This window comes from Westerdykella ornata (genome assembly GCF_010094085.1).
Source record: "Westerdykella ornata strain CBS 379.55 unplaced genomic scaffold EI97scaffold_48, whole genome shotgun sequence".
In the NCBI taxonomy this organism is placed as follows: Eukaryota; Fungi; Ascomycota; class Dothideomycetes; order Pleosporales; family Sporormiaceae; genus Westerdykella; species Westerdykella ornata.
The window spans coordinates 111,765-131,793 of record NW_022986898.1 but is presented as its reverse complement, the minus strand read 5'-3'; the positions used below and the strand labels follow the sequence as shown (position 1 = coordinate 131,793).

The window sequence follows — 20,029 nt, the reverse complement described above, 5'->3', positions numbered from 1 at the left end:
GAGCACTTCACAGAGAGCAGAGTATAGGCCGCAAGGTTCACCAGCTCTTTGAGAAAGCAGGCAAGGCAATTGCAACTGCAAATACACGAGCAGCAGAGTTAGAAACAGAGAACAAAAGATTGCAGAGTCAACTCGAGGCTCTTAAGCCTCAACAGCCATGAAAGAAAGTTCGCATGGATCCAAATCAATGCTTTGCAGATGTAGATACTATTATGATAGCAGTACGGGCATCTGCTCTTCTACAGGAGCAAAACAGTAGTAATCCTAGAGAAAAAGAAGCAGAGAGAGTTGCAGCTGAAACAGCTGCAAAAACTCTGCAATCTATGTGTACAGAGTGGCAATTGTAACTAGGTTGATTGAAATAATCACGATTTCTCTGAGGGGTGCGCGATTTGGGAAGTGATCAGGAACCCTGGGTGATCAGGAACCCTGTACGCTAGCTTATTTGTTAACAGCTTCGAGAAGTACCTAATTACCCTACTCTCCCTACCGTAATCGTGTGCACGTACTTAACTTTCCCTGCGACAATCCGAATCTCGTGGCTATCAGGCATGTTCCCCAAGCTATCAAACTGACAAAGGACGTCCACACTGCCTGCTTCTTCATCGATTACGTATCTTCGCATGCCGTTGGCTTTCTTGCTGCCGCCCCGAGGCAAAGATCCGCCACATGGCTTCGTATACATCGAACCCTCGACTCTTTCGCAGTCCGTACCCCAGGGAATCCTGTCCGCCGCCTTCGCATCAGTCCACATATCCAGGTAGGCGTCCCCGGCCGCTTTGAGGACGTCGCGCGACGGTCGGGAAGAAGCCGGCATGATGGTTGTCCAATCCTCCGCTTTGATATAGTCCAAGGTCTTTTTCGCATTGAAGAAAAGGTCGCCGGTGGTTGCCGCAATGGTGTCAATCATTGTTATCTCTGAGGTATCGTTGTCGTGATGTCTGATCTGGGTGCCCACTACATAGGGCTTACTTCCCGTCGAAGAAATCCACATGGTGTACGATGCGCAAGCCACGGTATCAGCAGTTGAACGGTTGAGGTCAATTTTGTATGACTGCGAGAGAAGCCCTTTGGCAATATCCGAGACCTTGTTGTTCTGTTGGTAGGTGAAGTTCGTCGACGACAGCTTGAGTGCGGAAAGTTGGCCAGTGGACTGGGCGGCTAGATAACTATATGCCGCAGAGAGGAGTCCTTCTCGAGTGCATTCTGCTGCTACAATGGATTGCGCATATGCAGCAATGAGTGCAATCGTGAGTAGAGCCGATTTAAGAGTACTGGACAACATTGTCAGATATTTGGTTGAATGACGAGGTGTGAGTGATGTTGATAGTCAAGAAGAGCATCTGAGGTCCATTTAAGCCTTCGCTGTTTCTACCAAGCAGCAGGGTGATATGGCTGCTGCCGATCACTCCTCATATGCTGAAGCAGGGATTCAGGTGCCGGTAAATGGGACCTCGCTTCCTATCAATCATTAGGAAGCTGATTGGAAGAGCAAGTCGCGACCATCTATTTGTCGTAGACGCTTTCAGGGTTCTCCACGGAGTAGTCTATCGACAGATTAATAGGTCGTATGGCGGCATTTTCCCACGCTGCCGAGAACAAGCGGCGTGTTTGCGTTCGGCAAATGATGGAGGCAAGGTCAAATGGTCCCTACGATCAGGGCCAGGAAGGGAGGAATCACACCCAGGGTTGATGGTCAGAATCGCTCAGGTGACGGAGACTGTCTCCTTACATATTCAGATCTTCAAGACAGGCGAACATCGACATACTCGAAGGTGTAGCTACGTCAAACTTCGGTCTAGCTCACAGCAAGTGAATGCGAATGCTCTCTCTGTAGTTAACTTGCCTCGATGAGTAACAAGTCGTGGTGGAGAGACAGTGCGCAACGCACAATTGGGTTAACAATCTCGTTGGTTGACTTTGTTTGCAACGTTCTAAACCTGCTGCATCGGAGATAATCAGCACAATAGCGCGGTTGAATACAGAAATCTACATTTATATAACCGCTATCTCCACGGTCATGCGGAAACTGAGTTGAAGTCGGAGGAGCAGAACGGGGAACGTACCCAAAAAACGCCCACAGAAGTTGCTCTGAATCACTTGCTGGATGTGGACACTCCAGCATTTTCTAGATGCTATGCATCTTCGCAATATTCAGCGCACATCGTCTTTCGTGCACGCAACCTCTCTTAGCAAGCCATGATTCTCGCAGCATTATTGGGCTCCATCCGAGCGACTTCCAATTCCACTCCATCCGTATTTGCCGGTCGTACATATATGGTTACTGGCTCCAAGACTAGCTCCGGCTATGAATGCGCCATTCACCTCGCTCGTTACGCGGCGCGGGTGATCCTCGTAGTTCGATCATTTACAGAAGTCAAGAAGCTAAAGCCTGGATAGAGGCAGATACTAGTGACGTTGGTATTGCAGAGGTGTGGGAGATGGATTTGAGTTTATGTACGCCCGTGAAGTGAACCGCAAAACGGGGATACAAAGACCTGCAAAGGACCTACGGGTCAATGCGCAGTTGGAGCGTTGCGGAGGGTCTTAAGTCGACTCTAAATGTGAACGTCATTGGCGCATATTTCCTGCAGTTTTGCTTCTGCAAAATCTGAAGGAAGGCACCACGAATCCGACAATACACCGCATCTTCTGGTGATGAGTAGTGGTGCGGCGTTCATGCGTACGGAAGGGATGCTGGAGGCCTTGCTGGGCGATATCATCGACCGTTTGAACTCGGAACAGGAGTTTGGTGCTATGCAAGCCAGGTGAGCTTGCTTAGGCTTGGGAAGCCGTCCCTCGTTCGCAAAACGGCCCGCACAGATATCCCTTATCAAAGCTCTTTCAAGGATTATGTATAGGCCACACGCGAAGCTCGCCTCTTACTACCAAGGTCGAACACACAAGTCGTTACCAATTATCTGATCCGGGACTGTGCGTCACAATATTGGACCAGCATGCGAGCTTCACATTCACACCTCACTTGTGAACCATACGGCGGTTGATGGGAGAAACCGCAGAGGTGGGATCACGAAGGTTTCTTCGAGCATTGGTTGCCGGAATACACTCGCATGCACAATATTTGAACAACTGCGAGACTGAGTCAGACCGAGTCAGTCTGATGGTACTCAGAACTGTGAATTTTTCGCTCATCTCGAGCCGCAGAGACGGAGTTTCCCTATGGGTAAGGGGCGAAAGAGGACAATCCAGTCAAAAGCGTGTATGAGCTAGCATCGCCGCTCATTGGAAAGCATACGATCGTGAAGGTTCAACTTTATCCCACATTTGTAGTTCAATAGACAAGGCATTCCGTTGGATTCAGACTGGGATGGCAATTGACGGATTGCCTATCCCAGTCGCCGAAACTAAAGCCAGATGGTGCCATCGTATATGTCGTGGATACTGGTGCCCAACAAGGCAATGCAATTCATCCCCTGCGCGGGTCGCTCAATCGCTTCCTCAAGACTATCAGTATCGCCACAAGGGTGGCGTTCTTCGTTTTTGCACGAAAATGTAGTGTGGCAACTGGGTGAAGCCTTAATCATTTGGAGTGAACAAGATTCTCGTAGCGTATTTGCCCCTAGCCGACTACATGATCTCGACACCGCCAGTTGTACCGACAGCCTTTGCCATCATTAGTTTGAGGTTTTTATGTGACCGTGGGAGGCACTGTACCTGTTTGATGTGGCCGTAGATGGCGAACTGACCGGCAGTCATACCACCCTCCATGACCAGACGGGCGCGAATACCGGCGTAGCTGCCGCGAATTCCAAGATCTCTTGCGATTTCGAACAGTCGGTGGATCGTTCTTTGTCCTGGCCGACCCTTCTCCTTGTTGATCCTGCTCAACATCGTGTCTGCTGGTTGTGAGACCAGAGCGGCTGCCATACCAGCGACGAGTCCCGAGCCAAGGTTGATTCCAGTGACTGCGAGGTTGGAAACGGCCGATTTATCTACCGCCCTGTACGCTAATCCTGAGACATTTTCATATACAACAAACGTTGCCATTGTATATGGGACTCTACGGAAACATCGTTACCCAAGCCCCGGAAGACTGTGAAGATTCGGTCAGGAGTGCTTACTGTTTGAGTAGGATTGGCCCCAGCCCAGAGTACAATCCCCTGATTCCCTCTTCCCTCGTCATCCTGCTGAAACCGTCCCATAGACCAGGAGCAAATGTTGGCTCAGAAACCAGGCGGATGCGAACCGCCTCAAAAGGACAGAGAGCTATATCACCAAGGAACTCGGCGACGGCAGATGAGGTAAGGTAAACAGTGTGGCGATTCCTGGACGCCGCATCCTGCCCAAGCCAATTGATAGCTTGTTGCTTGAAGAACTCGTAGCCTCCAAACTTGAATGCGCCCTGCACAAAATACCCCGCGACGGTTGGGCCAAATCCGGCCAAAAGAGCCCGGGCTCCGTCCTCAGCGGCAACTTTTCGCAAACCGTGAAACATTCCACGGTTATACGTCCCAGGGTCAAGCTGAATTCTCGTCTTGATACTATAGGACCCGTTAGCGTTTCGCGCTTCGTTGAAAGCGTATGATGCTTCGGCCAGTGGCTCAGTCAGTCGATGAGAAACAGGATAATTTTTTTTCTGAAGGGGATCAACAGCTTACACATCGATAGGAGTGATTACGGCGTGGGTAAATGAGCAACAAACTGCACCAGCGAAAGCATATCTTGCGTAAAGTGGAAGCCCTGTGAGTTTATCCATCGTGCTAGTTGCAGTCTTCATAGGCACATCGGACATAGGGGAAGCTAGAAGCTTAGGCATTATGCTGTGGAATATAAGCATTGCTATGAGAACGACTTCTTTAGATCGACTTTTTCTCACGTAGCTCGCCGAGCTGCTCTCGAATACTCTTCCATTGTTCGTCGCTGCGCGTACCCTGTAGGGCACCCTCAACGGTGCGCAAGACCCGAAAATGTTCCTTCTTCAAAGCTTCAAAATCATCGTCTAGCCGCAGATGCCATGGATATAAAACAAACACCTGGAACCCTAGCGCAGATGAGGCCACGAGGAAATTCGTCAAGGAGACTCCACGCGTGATTATCATCGTTGCGGTGTCGAAGTGTTTTGGCCGGAATGCTATAAGAGTTAACCTCTGGACAGAGTACAAGTTGTTTCAACTCACTTTGGAAGATCGGCAGAAAGGACGCCTGGGAAACTACGTTGTATGGGCGAGGCTTGCAGAGATGTATACAGACGACTCTTGGAAGAGGTATGTGCGGTTCGGTCAACAGCGATAGCCGATGAGCTCGCGGTAAGGTTCTGAGCAAAACAGAGATAGAAGAGAGCACAAAACTGCAGGAAAGATCAAAACAGGAATGAATGGAAAGGTTGAACGACAATTTTTGAGAGGAAATTGAGGGTAACGGCAGGAGAGCTGGTTCCCAGTTAAGAGAAGTGAGAAGTCAGGGCCGAGGGAGGCGATTGGTGCCCGACTTGTCTCACAGACACATGTGAATAGGCGCTGGCAGAGTCTCGATTCCTTCGAGGCCCGTCTGCTCTCATCGAAACTGGCGATGTCACACCACTTTGAGATATAACCGGAGCACAGGCCCTCGTCGTCGTTGAGAGATTTTACAGTCGTACCACAATACTCGGGACACCCCATGGGGTGGTGCAGTGAGTCAGCCACGCAATGCCCGTTCCAGCCAAGCGGATGGCGGAACTGATTTAGCATCTTCCTGTCAGGAAAGGGTCCAGGCTCGTTATGTAGGTACTGTGTATGTTAGGAACACACAGCCTAGATTTGCGGACAACAGGGGGTTTGCATCTAACAAAACCCAGCACTCGAGTATTTCCAAATTATTCGCGGGGTCCCGAAATCCGCCCGAGCGTTCCAGCTCAAAAGGTGAATGCTGTTAGGCCGAGCCTTTCATGTTTGAACGCCATCACATACACAGCATGCATTCTATACCGGCACACTAGTCGAAGTCTAGGTGAGGCACTCGGTTACCCGTGCCTTTTCGAGCTATGGTAGAACTCTAATGTTTCTCTCTGGGTTGCCATCTACATTTGTCCACAGTTGCCACCCACAGCTACTTCGCGCACGCAAGTGGTGCCCGTGCCGGCGGTTAGGTTGATATAATCAAGGAGGGGACCGGCAGCCGACCCTCTCCCTAAATTTTTGAACGGTTGCTTAGGACATTATTTGCACCTCGCAGTCGTAAGCAGATGCCTATCTTCAACTTTCCAAATTCTTATAAAACAGGGATATTGCAACGTAGCACGGATGGTTGCAATGTTCCGTAGTTATTCTCTAGACGCGAGGATAATTATACAGTATCTGTCGGGGAGGCTGCTAAGCAAGTATTCGAAAGAAAACTGCTTGGATTTCTTATTGATCTGTTGACGTTGGTTGGCTGTCCGAGGCTGCCTGTAGAAGGTTTAGGACATTACCCCTTAACCTATGTTCTATCTTCCCCACAATCAAGGGTTGCAGTTTCGTCGAGAGTCTCGTCTCTTGCCGACGTGGGTTAATGCGGCTAGCTTTCCGCCAATGCGCGAGACGTGCAAGAAAGAGTACTACAAGCACATCGATGTTTGAAAGAGTTTGCGGAGCTTAAACCCAAGGTACAAGCCGTAGATACAAAGATTTGTTATCCTATAACTGACAGTATGCGTTCGTGCAGGATGGTGAGGAGGTTATCTAGAAACAGTTCCCTGGCTCGTTCATAGAAACCTCGCTCGATGAGACGTTGAAGTGTTTGGGTATAAAGAAGATCGTTTTGACTGGTTAGATGGCTCATGTGTGCATATCGACAACCGCGCGGGAAGGATTCAAGCATGGGCACGATGTTGTCGTCGTGGAAGATGGAGTCGGGGATAGAGACATTCCTTGGGCGAGCGGAGATGAGGTCACGGATATGACGTTGAAAGAACTTGCGGATGTCTTCGTTACAGTTGTAAACAGTGCAGATATCAAGTAGAACTTACTCGCGGCGGCCTAAAGAATATACTTCATAGAATTTGTCTATAGTTGTATAGGTCTAGCAGGTTGGGAAGCTAGACAACGCCTATGTGACCCCACTCTTCATCTACATATCTTCATGTACCATGCCCTTCATCTGTCAATGAGTGGCCGCAACTCACAGTCTCCTCGGTAGCGCTGTCTAGAAGTCCTATGGATGTTGAGATCAGATCGGTCCACTGTTGGTCCTTCTTCGAAATCTCCTTGTCAGCATTCGGTCCTGAAACGATGCAGACAACCGACTCATCAGCAGCGGTTTTGCGTAGATTAATGGCTATCGGAGTCGAGATAATTCCAACGTTACTCCAGCCGTCGTCCTCTCTTATGATGCTATCGTCCACACCGCTGGGCCCACGCCGCAAGGAAAGGATAAACTTCTTGCTCCTCTCGAAACTCGTCCTTCATACCTTCAGGGGCTTTGTTAGAAGCTGACCCGCTGACTAAGTCTAGTAGGACGGGTATATTAGTGGCAGACATCTAATTCTAGCTAGAGTGACTGTGGATTCCTTCTCGAAATATTCTGCTTACCATCTTGAACAGTATTTTCCACGAGGGCAGCGGAGCCTTCGGCTGTCAGATTCGTCAAGATGGTCTTCGAGAACACCTCAAAGAGTGCTTGAAACATCACCCCAATTGACAGTATCAGTTGAGCCTACCGCAGAGACTGACGAGTGGTTGAAGTTGGATGATAACACCATGAGGGCATCCATCTGGCATGGTGAGCCGTAGTTGGCAGTGAATGCGAGCGTGGGTTGAGCTCATGTGTAACTTTCATGCTGCAATATCAGCATCCTCCCCAACTCGAGGCAGTGAAGGCGGACACTGTGTGTGGGATGAGCTGGCTCCAGGCGGAGTTACAGAACACAGTGGGAGTAAAGCGCGTTCTTGGAGTGGCGGGCCTTCGAAATGCAGTCTGGTGAACAAGATTTCCGGTCCTGCTCGGTGGCATCCGGGGACCGAAACTGGTTTCCAGTCTTCCTGCATAGAATCGAATGGATCCGGGGCGTTTTCCAGGATCCTTATGGCCTATCTCAACTGTTTTCTTAGAGTGAAGGAAAATGGTATGTCTGCTGCTTTCATTTTCACCAGCGATATGCACAGGAACACACGGACGCTGAGCGTTGCTGGTAATACAAAAGAGTGTGCATGGCTTCTGTCTATGCCGTGGCCTAATCATGTGGCAAGTGGCCCATGGCTTCAACATAGTGCAGCTCGAGTTCAATGCCACGCGCCGGCTTGCTCAGTACTGGAACAACGGACGTCTAGATCGCACCCATAAGCCCCGACTCGATCTCGACCTTGGATTTGATTTTGAATGCGACCACGGTTAAGATGATAAAAACCCTTTCCACACGCATTGTAAATAGCAAACTAAAGTGCTACGGAGCCCTCCATGCCTTGCCGGAGTCTCAACGTGGTACTTCTCGCGTCCAGTCTTTCACCGACGTACCCGTGCTTTGAGTAGGAAAACGCGTCATTAACGTACCCACCAGCCAACGCAGCAATCAAAACATGCAAAAGGAGGACGCGCTCCAGTCCATGTTTACACAACGCGCGCAACCTCGCGCGCCTGTCGTGCGTTTACACCTCGGATTTCCCCCTGCATTCTCCCACGACCGCATCCTCGACACTCTGCCGCGACTTCAGACCACAACGGATTATATCGTTGGCGCATCCTCACATCGCATCGCATCACCATGTCACCTACCGCTCCCCCGACCGAGCCCACAACCCGCGACTATTACGCCGACCTCGGCATCCCCTTCACCGCGTCCACCGCAGCCATCCGTCGCGCGTACCACCGGCGAGCGCAGGAGACGCATCCGGACAAGATCGCTCCGGGTCAGACCATTGACGCGGTCGAGTTCCGCCAGGTACGCATGTGTGATTGATCCTTTTCGCAAATCTCTGGAACGGTGGTGTCCGCGTGGATGTGCTAGGATTACACTGACAGTTCCCTCTCCAACTATAGGTCCAGACCGCGTATTCGGTTCTCTCCTCCCCTATCCAGAGGCTCTTCTACGACAATGAATACGCCTACGTCGCGCAGCAATGGGCCGAGTATAGGGCCAGTGTGCTTTTGTGGCAGCAGGACGAGGAGAGGAGGCGGAGGGAGGTTGAGATGGAGAGGGAGAAGGCAAGTGCAATCGCGACGAGGACCAAGGAAGAGGCTGAAGGGAGAGAGAGACTAGGTGCGGTTTTCGCTGCTGGTGACAATGGGGTTGGAGAGCTGGGTGAGGGTTTTGGGCAGGAGAAGAACGGGGAGAGGGACGAGGAGGATGAGAAAGAAGGAGAGGTTGAGAACGGGGAAGAGAAGGAGGGAGAGGAGGAGGAGGAGGAGGAGGAGGAGGAGGAGGATAAGGAAGAAGAAGAAGAGGAGGAGGGGGATACAAGCGACTGGAACCAGGGCGCCTGGGTGAACTGGGAAATCAGGCAGCACGTGAAGAATGCCTCCGTGCTTGGGTATTTTCCCACGGAGGCGGAATGTACGTGCAAAGGGTGCATGCACCGCCTGGAGAGGATGTTGGAAGAGGTTGACGAGATGGTGAGTTGATTGGGCTCCGAGTGGGGAAAAACAGGGTCAGTGGGGGAGGGGGAAATCGGAGTGGCTGATTGAGAAGGGAGGGATTGCGCCTGGTCAGAGTATCTTGAATTTGTACAGCTATGCTAACATGAGACAGAAGTGTCCAGGTCCCGGGTTTGAGATTACATTGTGCTTACTACTGTAACAGGTTAGTACGTCAAGGTACTTGTTAAGACTAGCTTTTGATAACAGTCTTTTGTCTTCCCACAGTATCAAAGGAGGAAGGAACATACCTATCCTACACCGCTGCACTTGACACGCGTCGTTAAGTAAAAGTGTACTTCCCTAACCGGGAATCCCGTCTCACACAATACATCTAGATGGGCGAGGAGAAAGGACCTAGGAGTATACAGCCAGATCCGCGAGAGGGCCGCGGCCAGGGCGAATAACGATCTTCCTTGATCTATTCCGCAACTCTCACAGCAAGAGTCGTTGCGCGAGGGGCACATACTTTTATGCCAACGAAGCTAGTAAACATAAGCCTTGACTGCGAATGAAGCATACGCTCTACAATGATCTTACAGAAAGAGCTTGACTCTTTACATCCTGTGTCTCAGACATAGTTCGTTGGGATGAAGATTGAGTTGGATGGCAAAGATTGCCCCGGGTATCGGACGCCTAGTTCCACATGTAATACTCCACGAGAAGGCGGAGCCCAAGGCCGCCGTTGCAAAACAAGGAGAAAAGGAGATGAATCCGTAAGGAGGAAAGAGCAATGATGAAGTGTGACAAAGGAGAAAGTGTGTACCTAGCGCAGCCGCAACGATTGGCCGCTCCCAAATGCAGTAAGGCAAAGGAAGTAAGTAGAACTCCGCCCGACATGATCATGCTATGTTGCCCGAAAACCCTTTCCTTTTCTCTATAATCCTTACAACCCGAAATCGATCGTCACATTAATAAGACGAGTCACGAAAATGCAGCAGGTCGGTTCATCGAATTTCACCGGTCCTCCTCTTGCAAAACGCGGTTCTTCTCCATATCGGCCCAGTAATTCTTCTCAAAGTACGTCTTGAGATGTTTGCGTACCGAGTTCTTCATCCCCAAGCTGAAACCCTTGGACGGGCCGTCTCTATTCACCGGCTGGGCGGCCAGGCCGGGTTCGTTATCTGAGTCTTGGCTTCCGCCGACACGCCAAGAGGTGAAGGCGGGAGGGGTCAGAGTGTATCCGCTGAGACCGCCCTCAGCCGTCCGCCTTGCAATCTCGAGGTCCACCGGATCTTGAAAGGGGAGCCAGCCGCCAATTCTGTACAGCATGCGCATGGCGCCCATCCGCGAGACTCCGTATCCCATGAGGCAGATGGGCTGGAAGGTGGCCGAGAGGACCCGGATGCCCTCGGATTCAGTAAGATTCCACACCTCTGTCATATCTTTCTGCACCCAATCGGGCATATTCTCCAACTTGTCCGAGTTTGGGTCGGGGAAAACGGAATGCAGGTCGAGGCGCTCAGGGTTATGCTTGCCGTCGCATTGGCCTACGAAAAGTTCGTCCCAGTCGCAGCCTGCTCGAATCAGTACAGAGGACTTCGCAACGAGGAATTCCATTCCTTCTTACCATAAGGACAGTCCTCATTCCAGCCTTGCTGCACGTTGCCCGCACCCCACCGGATCGTGTTGTTGTATCGAAGCTGCCAGTTCATCAAGCCCATGATGTCCTTGATATTCACGTCCCAGTCCACGTCATCCTCAATGATGAGCGCACTCTGAATATCGTTGTCGATTATATAACGCCATGCGTTCGCATGCGCTCTCCAAATACCCATCGCCGGCGTTCCGGCAATATCGTGTTCCCCAATATGGCCTGGCAGGGCTTTGGGATGGATACCGTCTCCCGGAACCTATCCAAACGGGATCATCAGCAAGGAGCCTTTGACTTGAGCTTCCGCTTATGCACACGTACACCAGGAAGCATGGTGAGCTTCAACCCCGACACAGCAGCAATGAGCGACAGCTGGTCCTGTCTGTCGGTCCGATACGGCATGCTCAGGTAGATAATCTCTTGAAAATCGAGCGTCGCGTTTGCTGGCTTTGGTTCGGGCGGTTCCGACACATGAGAGGCGGCGCTTGGAATACCGACTGGGCCACTGACCTTGTCCGGCAGCTTGACATGGTCGGCCGCCCTGACGGCATCTCCACCGAGGTGGTTCAAGGTGAAGAACAGAGTCAGGACCACGGTCGCAGCGACGAAGACCTGGATATTGCGGACTCCTTGGTGGGTAAGGAGGGACATGGTGGACGCAGGGCGTCAGGTGATTGATGAGAGTCGCAGTGGAAAAATCGCCCTGTTGACTATCTACGGATGCAGTGGAGGCTCCTGCCATATATAAAGGGCCTGTCCGGTTCCACGAAATGGAGCATTCATGTTGGCCCCCATTTCAGAGCCATATTTCTGCTCATAGGTCGATCACGTACACGGTACTGTAAGTGGACTTATAATGGAGGGCATACCAGTTCCTACGTCCAACGGAAAAAAGCAGGGGGTCGCACGGAGTCGCAAGGGTGACAAAACAAGGGTTTAATTAGCTAAAAGCCTGCTAAGTTAGCTATGCAGCGCTTCTTCAAAGTTTGCGTGTTTCTGGCCGTTTTCGCAGATTTTGTTATGGGAAAATGGCTGGCCGATCCGATACTCAATCGAAGTTTAGGTTTGGATAGTCTATCTTAGATGGCAACTCTTCGTATTTCGGCTACGGGGGCCACCCGCTGACGATGAATTTTAGTACCCCGGCGCTCCTTTGACTGTTGGTGGCGCTCCTTACGATCCTCCTGGCGATCCTCCTCATCCTCGTTACGATCCTTTTCGCAGTCCTTACATATTATTACTATCCTCCTCGCGATCCTTATCTGAATTACTACCCAACGACTCCACGCTTATTTAACCATTAAATACCCTATCCCATATCTCATACGTCTCCTCGGCGGGAGGGCAATTAGCGGGGATCTCGAGAGGGCAATTGGCGGGGATTTCGAGCGATATAATGAAACTTCTGCCTCAGAGGTGCGGAAGGATGACCAGGTACATTCATCCTTGGCAGCCGCCCCCTATTTTCCTACACAGTATTACCCGGGCACCCCCTCCTCCCCCTCCTCCCTCTCCTCTATCCTCCATCTTAGATATCTACAGCTTCATCAGCAGCTTTATCAGCAGCTTCATCTTATAAGATCCTGGGGTCCTAGTTCTATTCCTGAGGAAATCACATACAAATTGGAACCTCATAAGCTCTCCTACTAAACTGCTAGCCTACCCGAAACAAACTACTACTCCACGCCAGAATCTGGAGATATTCGCCACCCGACTACTACAATACCGCAGAATCGAAGATTACAGTGCGAAAACTGGGGGAGGCTGGTTGCCCAGGCGCTGGGGTTCCACTGCTGCTACTTGTATACCTAGAGAGGCCTCCCCGGCTTATTACTGTGTACTGGTACGCTCGCTATTATGTAGTGGTATGCCCTTTATTAATCAGTGCCGTCGCATTTCTCAACACGGTCCAGCCGCAGCGTGTTTTGGAAGGCGTCGTCCTTTCTATCAAATATGGGGACTTTTGAGCGCAGAAGAGAGAAATATTTCGATACGGTCTATGGATCCCGTGTACACAGCTGATTGATCGAGACGTTTTCTCAACAAATGCCGTCGACCCACCGACTAAACGTTTCATCATAGTGACGATCTGAATCGTTCCATGGTGCGATGGAAGCCGAAGAAATCATCGATATCCTAGTTCTGGATCATGAACAGGCCTTCATTGTGATTTTCATTTCGATATCTACTTTCACTCCTCCTGAAGCTGCACATCGTTTGCCTTCCACCCGTCGAGCGAGCTGCACCTGATGATGATATCGTACGCGTCCTCTCGTGGTCATGAAGAGGAGCAAAGATACTCAACCTCTTGGCCTAAGATTCTCCTCTCATATCTTCGAACAGCTCAGCGCACATAATGTACTGCCGCCTGACTCCGACGAGCCGACCGATAGAAGCATTCAAGCACAAGGCTGACGCGGAGACCAAAATATTCGTATAACGCACGCTGAAAGTCACCATTATGCTAACAACCTTGGAAGGTATCTATCCCTCTCCGTGCTCCACCCAGAACAAGCGCCCAGGCGCCCGGACACAACAAACTTGGAGGCTCGAGACGGCGTGCAAAAGCTCCCCACCAACTCCCCAACCACTACCGCTAAGCCGACGCCCAGCAGCGAATCCAGCTCATGTACTTGCCACTCCCCTCAATGGAGACGGATCCCGGAATCGCCAGGGGTATGCTCAATCCTTGCCGTAGCAAATTCCCGCCAAGCAACACATCGGTCTTCAACGGCAGCCGTATCAATCATCTGCAAGATCTCATCCTCGCGCTCCAAGAACTGCAATGCGAACCCTTGAGACTGGTGGAAAGGCACATGGCAATGCATCAGCCAAATCCCCGGGTTGTTCGACTCGAACGCGAGGACCAAGTAGCCCAGTGAGGGCAGCATTGCGGTATCGCGACGGGGCGGGTTGGAGAAGCGCAGGGTGCTGATGTCGCCGTCCCACGTTCTGTTTCTGGCCGAGCCAAGTACGTGGAAGTCGTGGCCGTGAAGATGGATAGGGTGGTCGGGGGGTCCCGTCTCCCCGCCGGCTTGGATGACCCAATACCACCACTGTGTAAATCAGTCAGCTGGTGATTGCCGTTGTCGGAAGCACTGGTACGTACCTTGTTGGCCTGTCCAAGCTTGTAGACGTTGTTGTCCTTCGGCCAGTCCGAAACGCCATCAATGAGACCCTGCATCGTCGGATAGCTGTGATTTACTGCTATCCTGCTACCGTTGATGAGCCATTGAACCAGTGTCTCGCCAACAGTAGTGTCATTGCTTTGGAAGCCTAGCAATAGTTCCTCGGGCACATTCTGTGGGACCGCAGTCCTGACCCACGGTTCCACATTGGCCTCATCGTGGCAACCCGTTGGTAACTCGGTAGTCGTGGAGATATCCACCGGGGTAGTGGATCCGTCATAGTGGAATATGGCTCTGGCGGTGGAGTTGTTCTCATTCGGCCCGTCACAGTCCGACCGACCGGTGCCCGCAAACATCTAGTAATCACGGACAGTCTGGTTGGCCTCTATGATGACATCGTAACGTTGACCTGGTTTATGGAGTCAGTTCCCGTGTCCCGAGAGAGCGAATCTGGAGGCAAAGCTATCAGAGAGAAGATACATCACTTACCGATGCCAATGGAAAGCGAGTCCGTCACGTAGGGTTCAATGGCAGTAAAGTCCACCGCAATCACCTCGAATGGGTGATCCTCCAACTTCACATGGACATGGTTATTGAAGCCAGTATTGATCAGGCGCAGCCGATGCCTCATTCCCGGTGTCAACGTGGTCTCGTGATACCTTCCTAGGGTTTTGTACACCATGGTACCATTGATCAAGAGGTTTTGGGCGGTGGGCGGGCCAGAGCTATGCAGGGTAGCCGCATTGACTTCGAATCTGGACAAACGTCAGTATCGAGCAACAACGCCGCGGCAGATGCAAACCTACATGGGCTCGTGGAACCAGTCCATGAAGGTCAAAACTCCCATATCAATGTCGTAGTTGGACACGGCAGGGCCATTGATGACAATCCCTCCAACAAGGCCGTTTCCGTATTGAACACTGTAGTGCGGGTGATACCACGAGGTACCGTGCTGGGTCGCCTTGAACGTGTAGGTCCGCGTCTGACCGCTGGGGATGGGGCATTCAGAAATGCCCGCGGTGCCGTCCATGTCAGGTGACCCGAATTGGCGGACTCCATGCCAGTGTATGGCCGTGCCGTTGTTTTCGAGTTCGTTGGTGACGCTGACGCTGATGGTGTCGCCCCAGTCAGCGTAGATGGTCTATCGATGTCAGCGAATTGATTTCAGACTGCATGTCGGACTCACGGGGCCGGGAAACTGGCCGTTCATAACGGCCATCCACTTTGGCACTCCATCAGGCGCCATCGTCCGGTTCTGAATCCTGAAATCGTACTGGCGATCATGTTAGCGAGAGCCACGCCATCTCGTCACACAATATCAGAAGTGCTTCGTCACTGCAGAGCAAGACTGCCCGGCAAGAAGAATTGTCGAGGCTGCATTTCGTCCACAGAGCTAGTGTACTCACCGAAACAGTGACACCAGTATCCGGCCACGTGTGATGAAAGTCGGTATCGATGCTGAAGTTCCCCGTCCAGCATTGTCTCGAAGTCGGGCTATTTTCGCACTCGGCTCTGGCGACGACGGACCCGGAAGTCTCTGAAGTCGGGGGCGTAGCGATGGTGGCGGGAGTTGTGATGTTGATGGCAGTGGTCAGCCACTTCAAAACCTGTGTCCCATACATGATTGACGGATGTGTTGCAGGCCGAGAACGAGTGAAGGAGTTGCAAACTAAGAGGCAAAATGGTATACACCGGTAAGTGAACGGAAAAGAATATGGCTGGTGAGATATGCCAATGAAGCGATGGAGCTGGTGTAAGAGAGAAAGTCTGAGGGGGCCAGTCGGTCTTTTAAGCAGGACTGGGCTGGCGGTTGCTGCCGTGCGCACGAGTAAACAAAAGGCAGCGCTGGTAGGAAGCTGCAGGCGTGGGCCTCGGAAAGACCCCTCCCCCTCGACTCACAGGAAGCCAGACGGGAAAGAGCCTTCTGACATGCGGGAGTGGGATGGGTAGACATGGCTCCCACAATAAAAAAAGGGAACCCTTAGAGCTCTGGGCTGGCTGTCGAGAGCGAAGCCCAACAAGTCCGACCGAGAAGGAGAAATCGCCTGGTGTATGTTCCAAAAGCACAAGTGCGTTCTTCACATTACCTAGGTACGGTAGCGGCACTGCGCATCCAACAGATACATATTACCTCATCCTCTCGAAACAGAGGACAAAGGAAATCCCAGATGCTGCTCATGTACACACAATGGCCTAAGCTGTGGTTGCAGAAGTATCCTAATCCCCTTGGACATCTTCCCACTCGGGGGCACAGAGCACGTGAAGGCCATTTCACAAGCCTTCCAAGGCTCGTTTGCTGACATGTTCGGTAGCGTTTGCCCCTTGACTTAGTACCTAGGCCGTCGCGTACGCTTAACTCGTGATTGTAGGTTTAGACTAAAAGATGTCACAATTCCTTCGTCACTCTCCCTCCCTAGCTTTCTTACATAGTTTCCGTTGCCAGGCTTTCTTCCATTTCAGTATTCCCCCCAACCCAAATCAAAGCCATTCAAAGCTCCAAGCACGGAAGCAAACCTAGCTAGCACCCGACACGTATCGGCACCAACACCTTGCTTGGGGGCGTCAATGGGTCTGGCAACAGCAATCCGCTGCAGATGCATACGGCTAAGTATGAAGCTGGCATCGACATTAGGAATTTGCTGGCTAGCTGCTAGCTAACAGTATACTAGCCAGCTGTCCAGCTACAACTCAACCAACCCACAGAATTGTAAAGCAGGAAACCCTTATCAGCAGCGTGCCCCTTACTTGTCGTTTTTAGGTGCCGAAATATCCATTTTCTGTTTCTTCCCGCCTTTGCTTTCTACCCATGTTGTCCGGAAGCCCTCGTACTCGCACCATGTACACATGCATGGACATTGAACTGCAAGACCTCTCTTCAAGCGGAACCGCATATAGTGACGACCAGTTGCGCCTTGAAACAAGCGATACCATGACCGACCCCGAAAGAGACACCTACGATACGGCCGACATGGAAACGGCTTCCGAACCGGAACCCGACGACGCAGAGCGGCAACACTCTCACATCCCACATGTACGCCTCCATCACCACCACAGTTCCAGTCGAACCATGTCGAAAGCCAGAAAGTGGGAGCACTCTCCCGTTGCTACGAGACAGCCTTCGACCATTATTCGTCAGCAATCCAGAGGCAACGGCAGTTCGTTCAGCAACGTCAGGTACACATACGCGTTTGCGCATCTATATGCATATGGCGGATGCTCACGGCTACGATGAGTTGTTGGGCTGAGGCTTGTCCACGATGATGTGCTGGCGGGGACATTCAATCAGATAGTCCAGTTGCGAAGCTATGCTACCAAACGAAGCGCACGGGCGAAAGCTCGCCACGGTTCCGATAGCTGTTTAGTGAGATCAAACATACTTACCTAGTGACTCTGGGGCGTAGTTGCACGAGGTCATTGGGGCAGGTTGAAAACCTTCCCAACTAGGATTAGCTCATACTTGTATTCCTCCTTGACACTGACAGAGGGAGATGGATCTATGGATGTCTATGGTTGCTCCACGTTTCCACCGCCATCCATTCCAGTCTGGCCTATAGCAAACCCTGAAAAAGTCGCCAGATGCATCTGGCTCCAGGCCGATTGTTATTGCTAATGATATCCATTCCTGCGCCGATTCCCTGGGTATACCGATATTGCCCTCCATACCTCCTATCCCGTCATCTAAAACGCTAACCTCCTCCGTATCATGTACCTTTATGAATCTTCACAATCGCAGCCAATCGTCCAAGGCTGGCAACCTCCGCTGAATCGTGAACGAACGGGTCTGTTGCGCAGAGGTGGAAAAGGCCTGTAATAGCTGATTCAGTGATGATGGTGTTGATCTTCTGCAATCTCAATGCCGAACGATGCCAGGTGTGAATATGGCAAAATCCTGTAGGGACCCCGGCACACTGTTACCCAAACATCTTTCCTCGTGACCATCCCCACTTGGGAGGAACAAGTATCGGGTTGAAGTCCTGTTCCCTAGATAACCCAGTGAGCAAAGTGTCAACGAAGTGAATGTTTAGGACAGAGCGGGAGGAGGATAAATGTTAGGAAGATGCAACCCAACGCATTGTCAGCGGTGGGGCGGATGTCTACAACCTCGTGTCCAGCTTCAGCCTCTTCCACAGTCCAACGTGCTCAATCCCCTCCTCCATCCAGTGCGGTTCCTTGGATATCTCCACCTCGCCGGAGGCGTCTCGTAGCTCCTCGGTGAAACCGAGTTTCTCCCAGAGTTTTACAACAGAGACCTGGGCGTGCACCATGGCCAGGCCCTGCCAAGCAGCGACGGTTTCGCTGGCACCTCCGAGCTGATTTGCAATTTCCAACTTGGTGGGCGAAGGCGGAGGCCGGATGTTCTGAGGATGTTTTGCTGCGTATTCCAGAGCTTCATTGATGAGCAGCTTCGCCAGGCCGATGGAGCGATAGTCTGGAAGGACAGCCAACCGGCCAAGCTTGATATATGGCTCTGTACCTGTAGGGTGTTTCTTCTCGACACTCTCGGTGATAGCTGCGGGAGGGTCGGCATCCGGGTGCTTGTCCCCGTGGAGATACTTGTTCGGCCCGTGGGGAGGGGGAATCAGGCGGATGGTGCCGACGGGGAGACGCTGTGCGGTAGCGTTGGCAGAGGCCGAGGAACGACGGTAGTCAACTCTCGGATTCGTGCTCGTGCTCGTGTTCGAGAGTGGCAGGCCAGGCGCGGCATCGGAGGTGGGCGAGGCCGAAGTTGCCGCAACGGAAGCATAGACAACCCAGTGCCAGCTGCGGGCATCGTCGTCGTCGAACTCGGCCTCGAGAGGAATCCCCTGTTGCCCAAAGACCAGCTCGCGTACCGACATGGCATCGCGGAAGATCTGCGGGATCGACGCGGGCTGTTGATGATGGGGCTTGGTGTTGTCGTAGTCTTTCAGGTCGTCGCCCGGCGGAGGCAGCCTGGCGACGAACTCGGTGCCAGAGCTCGCTCCATCGGAGGCGCCGAAGCCACCGGTTATCACAGTGGCCATGACGTTGTACGGCTACGAGGGCTTTTCGCGATGGGTTGAAGGACGGGTTGGTTGCAGAACAAGGCGGGGAGAATCAAAGGGTTTGGAGGAAACGGGAAGTCCGTTTATCTGTCCTGGTGACTCAGCGGCAACCTAGGAAGGCAGCCACGACAGGCAGGGAGGGAAGGCTTTCACTGCGGAGTGTGGGAGGCGGCGGCTTGATGTTCGACGATGCGGGGTATGCCTGAGGGAGAGCTGGTGGTGCTCTACGCGGCAATGGATGGTTGAGGCGGGCTAACAGCTGCCAGGTCTCTTCGTCTTCTTTTTGTCTCGAGCAATATCCAAATCGTCCATGTCCAACGAGGCACGATGTCCAAGTGAAGCTTGTCACTGGCCGCCGACCCCGCAGTGCGGCGCCGTGCGACGAATATATGTTAGCGCAAGAGATAGATGGACTTGGGTAGACTACACAATGCACAGGCACAGCGGGGCTCCCACAGTAGATTCTCTGGAGGGATGACGTGGTGGGCGCGCCGAGGCTAGGGACGGATTAGGTTGGGTTGGTCGGGATTAGTTGCCGAAAAGCCAAGCCCCAAGCGAGCCAGGGGCATTCCCATACAGTAAACAGGTGAAGGTGAAGGTGAAGGTGAAGGGGAAGGGGAAGAGAAGGGAGCCCAATCAAGGTTTGATCGATTATTACGGAGCCGGATTGCGGAAGCGCTACCCGCGAACATGATACTACACAGTACAGTATACCTTCACAGCTAGAAACCCACTTC

The 20,029-nt window shown here is 52.0% G+C and overlaps 10 protein-coding genes across 10 annotated transcripts; 2 read left to right on the top strand and 8 right to left on the bottom strand.

The window, feature by feature from the left end:
- Positions 1 to 472: 472 nt before the first annotated feature.
- Positions 473 to 1,298, bottom strand: EI97DRAFT_497004 (uncharacterized protein; the record flags this gene model as incomplete). The annotated part of the gene is made up of 1 exon (XM_033802495.1): positions 473 to 1,298. Exon 1 carries the CDS (start codon positions 1,283 to 1,285, stop codon positions 473 to 475), a length of 813 nt encoding a protein of 270 aa, XP_033649432.1. The 5' UTR covers positions 1,286 to 1,298.
- Positions 1,299 to 3,001: 1,703 nt separating this feature from the next.
- EI97DRAFT_386970 (uncharacterized protein) lies at positions 3,002 to 3,226 on the top strand (the record flags this gene model as incomplete). Its single annotated transcript, XM_033796093.1, has 2 exons — positions 3,002 to 3,102; positions 3,160 to 3,226. Coding segments are annotated over 2 exons (168 nt in total), but the record flags the coding sequence as incomplete, so codon positions are not given.
- A 362-nt stretch (positions 3,227 to 3,588) lies between these two features.
- On the bottom strand, positions 3,589 to 4,777 carry EI97DRAFT_386972 (putative mitochondrial phosphate carrier protein; the record flags this gene model as incomplete). Its single annotated transcript, XM_033796094.1, has 4 exons — positions 3,589 to 3,624; positions 3,676 to 4,021; positions 4,083 to 4,502; positions 4,620 to 4,777. 4 exons carry the CDS (start codon positions 4,775 to 4,777, stop codon positions 3,589 to 3,591), a joined length of 960 nt encoding a protein of 319 aa, XP_033649430.1.
- Positions 4,778 to 4,817: 40 nt separating this feature from the next.
- On the bottom strand, positions 4,818 to 5,060 carry EI97DRAFT_387014 (uncharacterized protein; the record flags this gene model as incomplete). Its single annotated transcript, XM_033796097.1, has 1 exon — positions 4,818 to 5,060. The coding sequence occupies one exon, from the start codon at positions 5,058 to 5,060 to the stop codon at positions 4,818 to 4,820; it is 243 nt and encodes an 80-aa protein (XP_033649429.1).
- Positions 4,849 to 5,767, bottom strand: EI97DRAFT_242565 (uncharacterized protein). The gene is made up of 2 exons (XM_033794072.1): positions 5,139 to 5,767; positions 4,849 to 5,092 (listed from the first exon to the last, which is right to left on the bottom strand). Exon 1 carries the CDS (start codon positions 5,688 to 5,690, stop codon positions 5,241 to 5,243), a length of 450 nt encoding a protein of 149 aa, XP_033649428.1. The 5' UTR covers positions 5,691 to 5,767; the 3' UTR covers positions 4,849 to 5,092; positions 5,139 to 5,240.
- A 495-nt stretch (positions 5,768 to 6,262) lies between these two features.
- On the bottom strand, positions 6,263 to 7,697 carry EI97DRAFT_446267 (uncharacterized protein; the record flags this gene model as incomplete). Its single annotated transcript, XM_033800016.1, has 7 exons — positions 6,263 to 6,386; positions 6,626 to 6,902; positions 6,947 to 6,956; positions 7,103 to 7,254; positions 7,388 to 7,426; positions 7,509 to 7,550; positions 7,637 to 7,697. The coding sequence occupies 7 exons, from the start codon at positions 7,695 to 7,697 to the stop codon at positions 6,263 to 6,265; spliced, it is 705 nt and encodes a 234-aa protein (XP_033649427.1).
- Positions 7,698 to 8,677: 980 nt separating this feature from the next.
- Positions 8,678 to 10,258, top strand: EI97DRAFT_485879 (DnaJ-domain-containing protein; the record flags this gene model as incomplete). Its single annotated transcript, XM_033802153.1, has 4 exons — positions 8,678 to 8,854; positions 8,953 to 9,466; positions 9,718 to 9,726; positions 9,775 to 10,258. The coding sequence occupies 4 exons, from the start codon at positions 8,678 to 8,680 to the stop codon at positions 9,831 to 9,833; spliced, it is 759 nt and encodes a 252-aa protein (XP_033649426.1). The 3' UTR covers positions 9,834 to 10,258.
- A 410-nt stretch (positions 10,259 to 10,668) lies between these two features.
- Positions 10,669 to 11,581, bottom strand: EI97DRAFT_366464 (uncharacterized protein; the record flags this gene model as incomplete). Its single annotated transcript, XM_033795032.1, has 3 exons — positions 10,669 to 11,066; positions 11,117 to 11,308; positions 11,458 to 11,581. Coding segments are annotated over 3 exons (714 nt in total), but the record flags the coding sequence as incomplete, so codon positions are not given.
- A 2,107-nt stretch (positions 11,582 to 13,688) lies between these two features.
- EI97DRAFT_497001 (uncharacterized protein) lies at positions 13,689 to 15,890 on the bottom strand (the record flags this gene model as incomplete). Its single annotated transcript, XM_033802494.1, has 7 exons — positions 13,689 to 14,196; positions 14,250 to 14,579; positions 14,640 to 14,677; positions 14,758 to 15,023; positions 15,075 to 15,409; positions 15,455 to 15,541; positions 15,675 to 15,890. The coding sequence occupies 7 exons, from the start codon at positions 15,888 to 15,890 to the stop codon at positions 13,786 to 13,788; spliced, it is 1,683 nt and encodes a 560-aa protein (XP_033649424.1). The 3' UTR covers positions 13,689 to 13,785.
- Positions 15,891 to 18,145: 2,255 nt separating this feature from the next.
- On the bottom strand, positions 18,146 to 19,493 carry EI97DRAFT_242476 (uncharacterized protein). The gene has a single exon (XM_033794071.1). It carries the CDS (start codon positions 19,269 to 19,271, stop codon positions 18,363 to 18,365), a length of 909 nt encoding a protein of 302 aa, XP_033649423.1. The 5' UTR covers positions 19,272 to 19,493; the 3' UTR covers positions 18,146 to 18,362.
- Between the last annotated feature and the right edge of the window lie 536 nt (positions 19,494 to 20,029).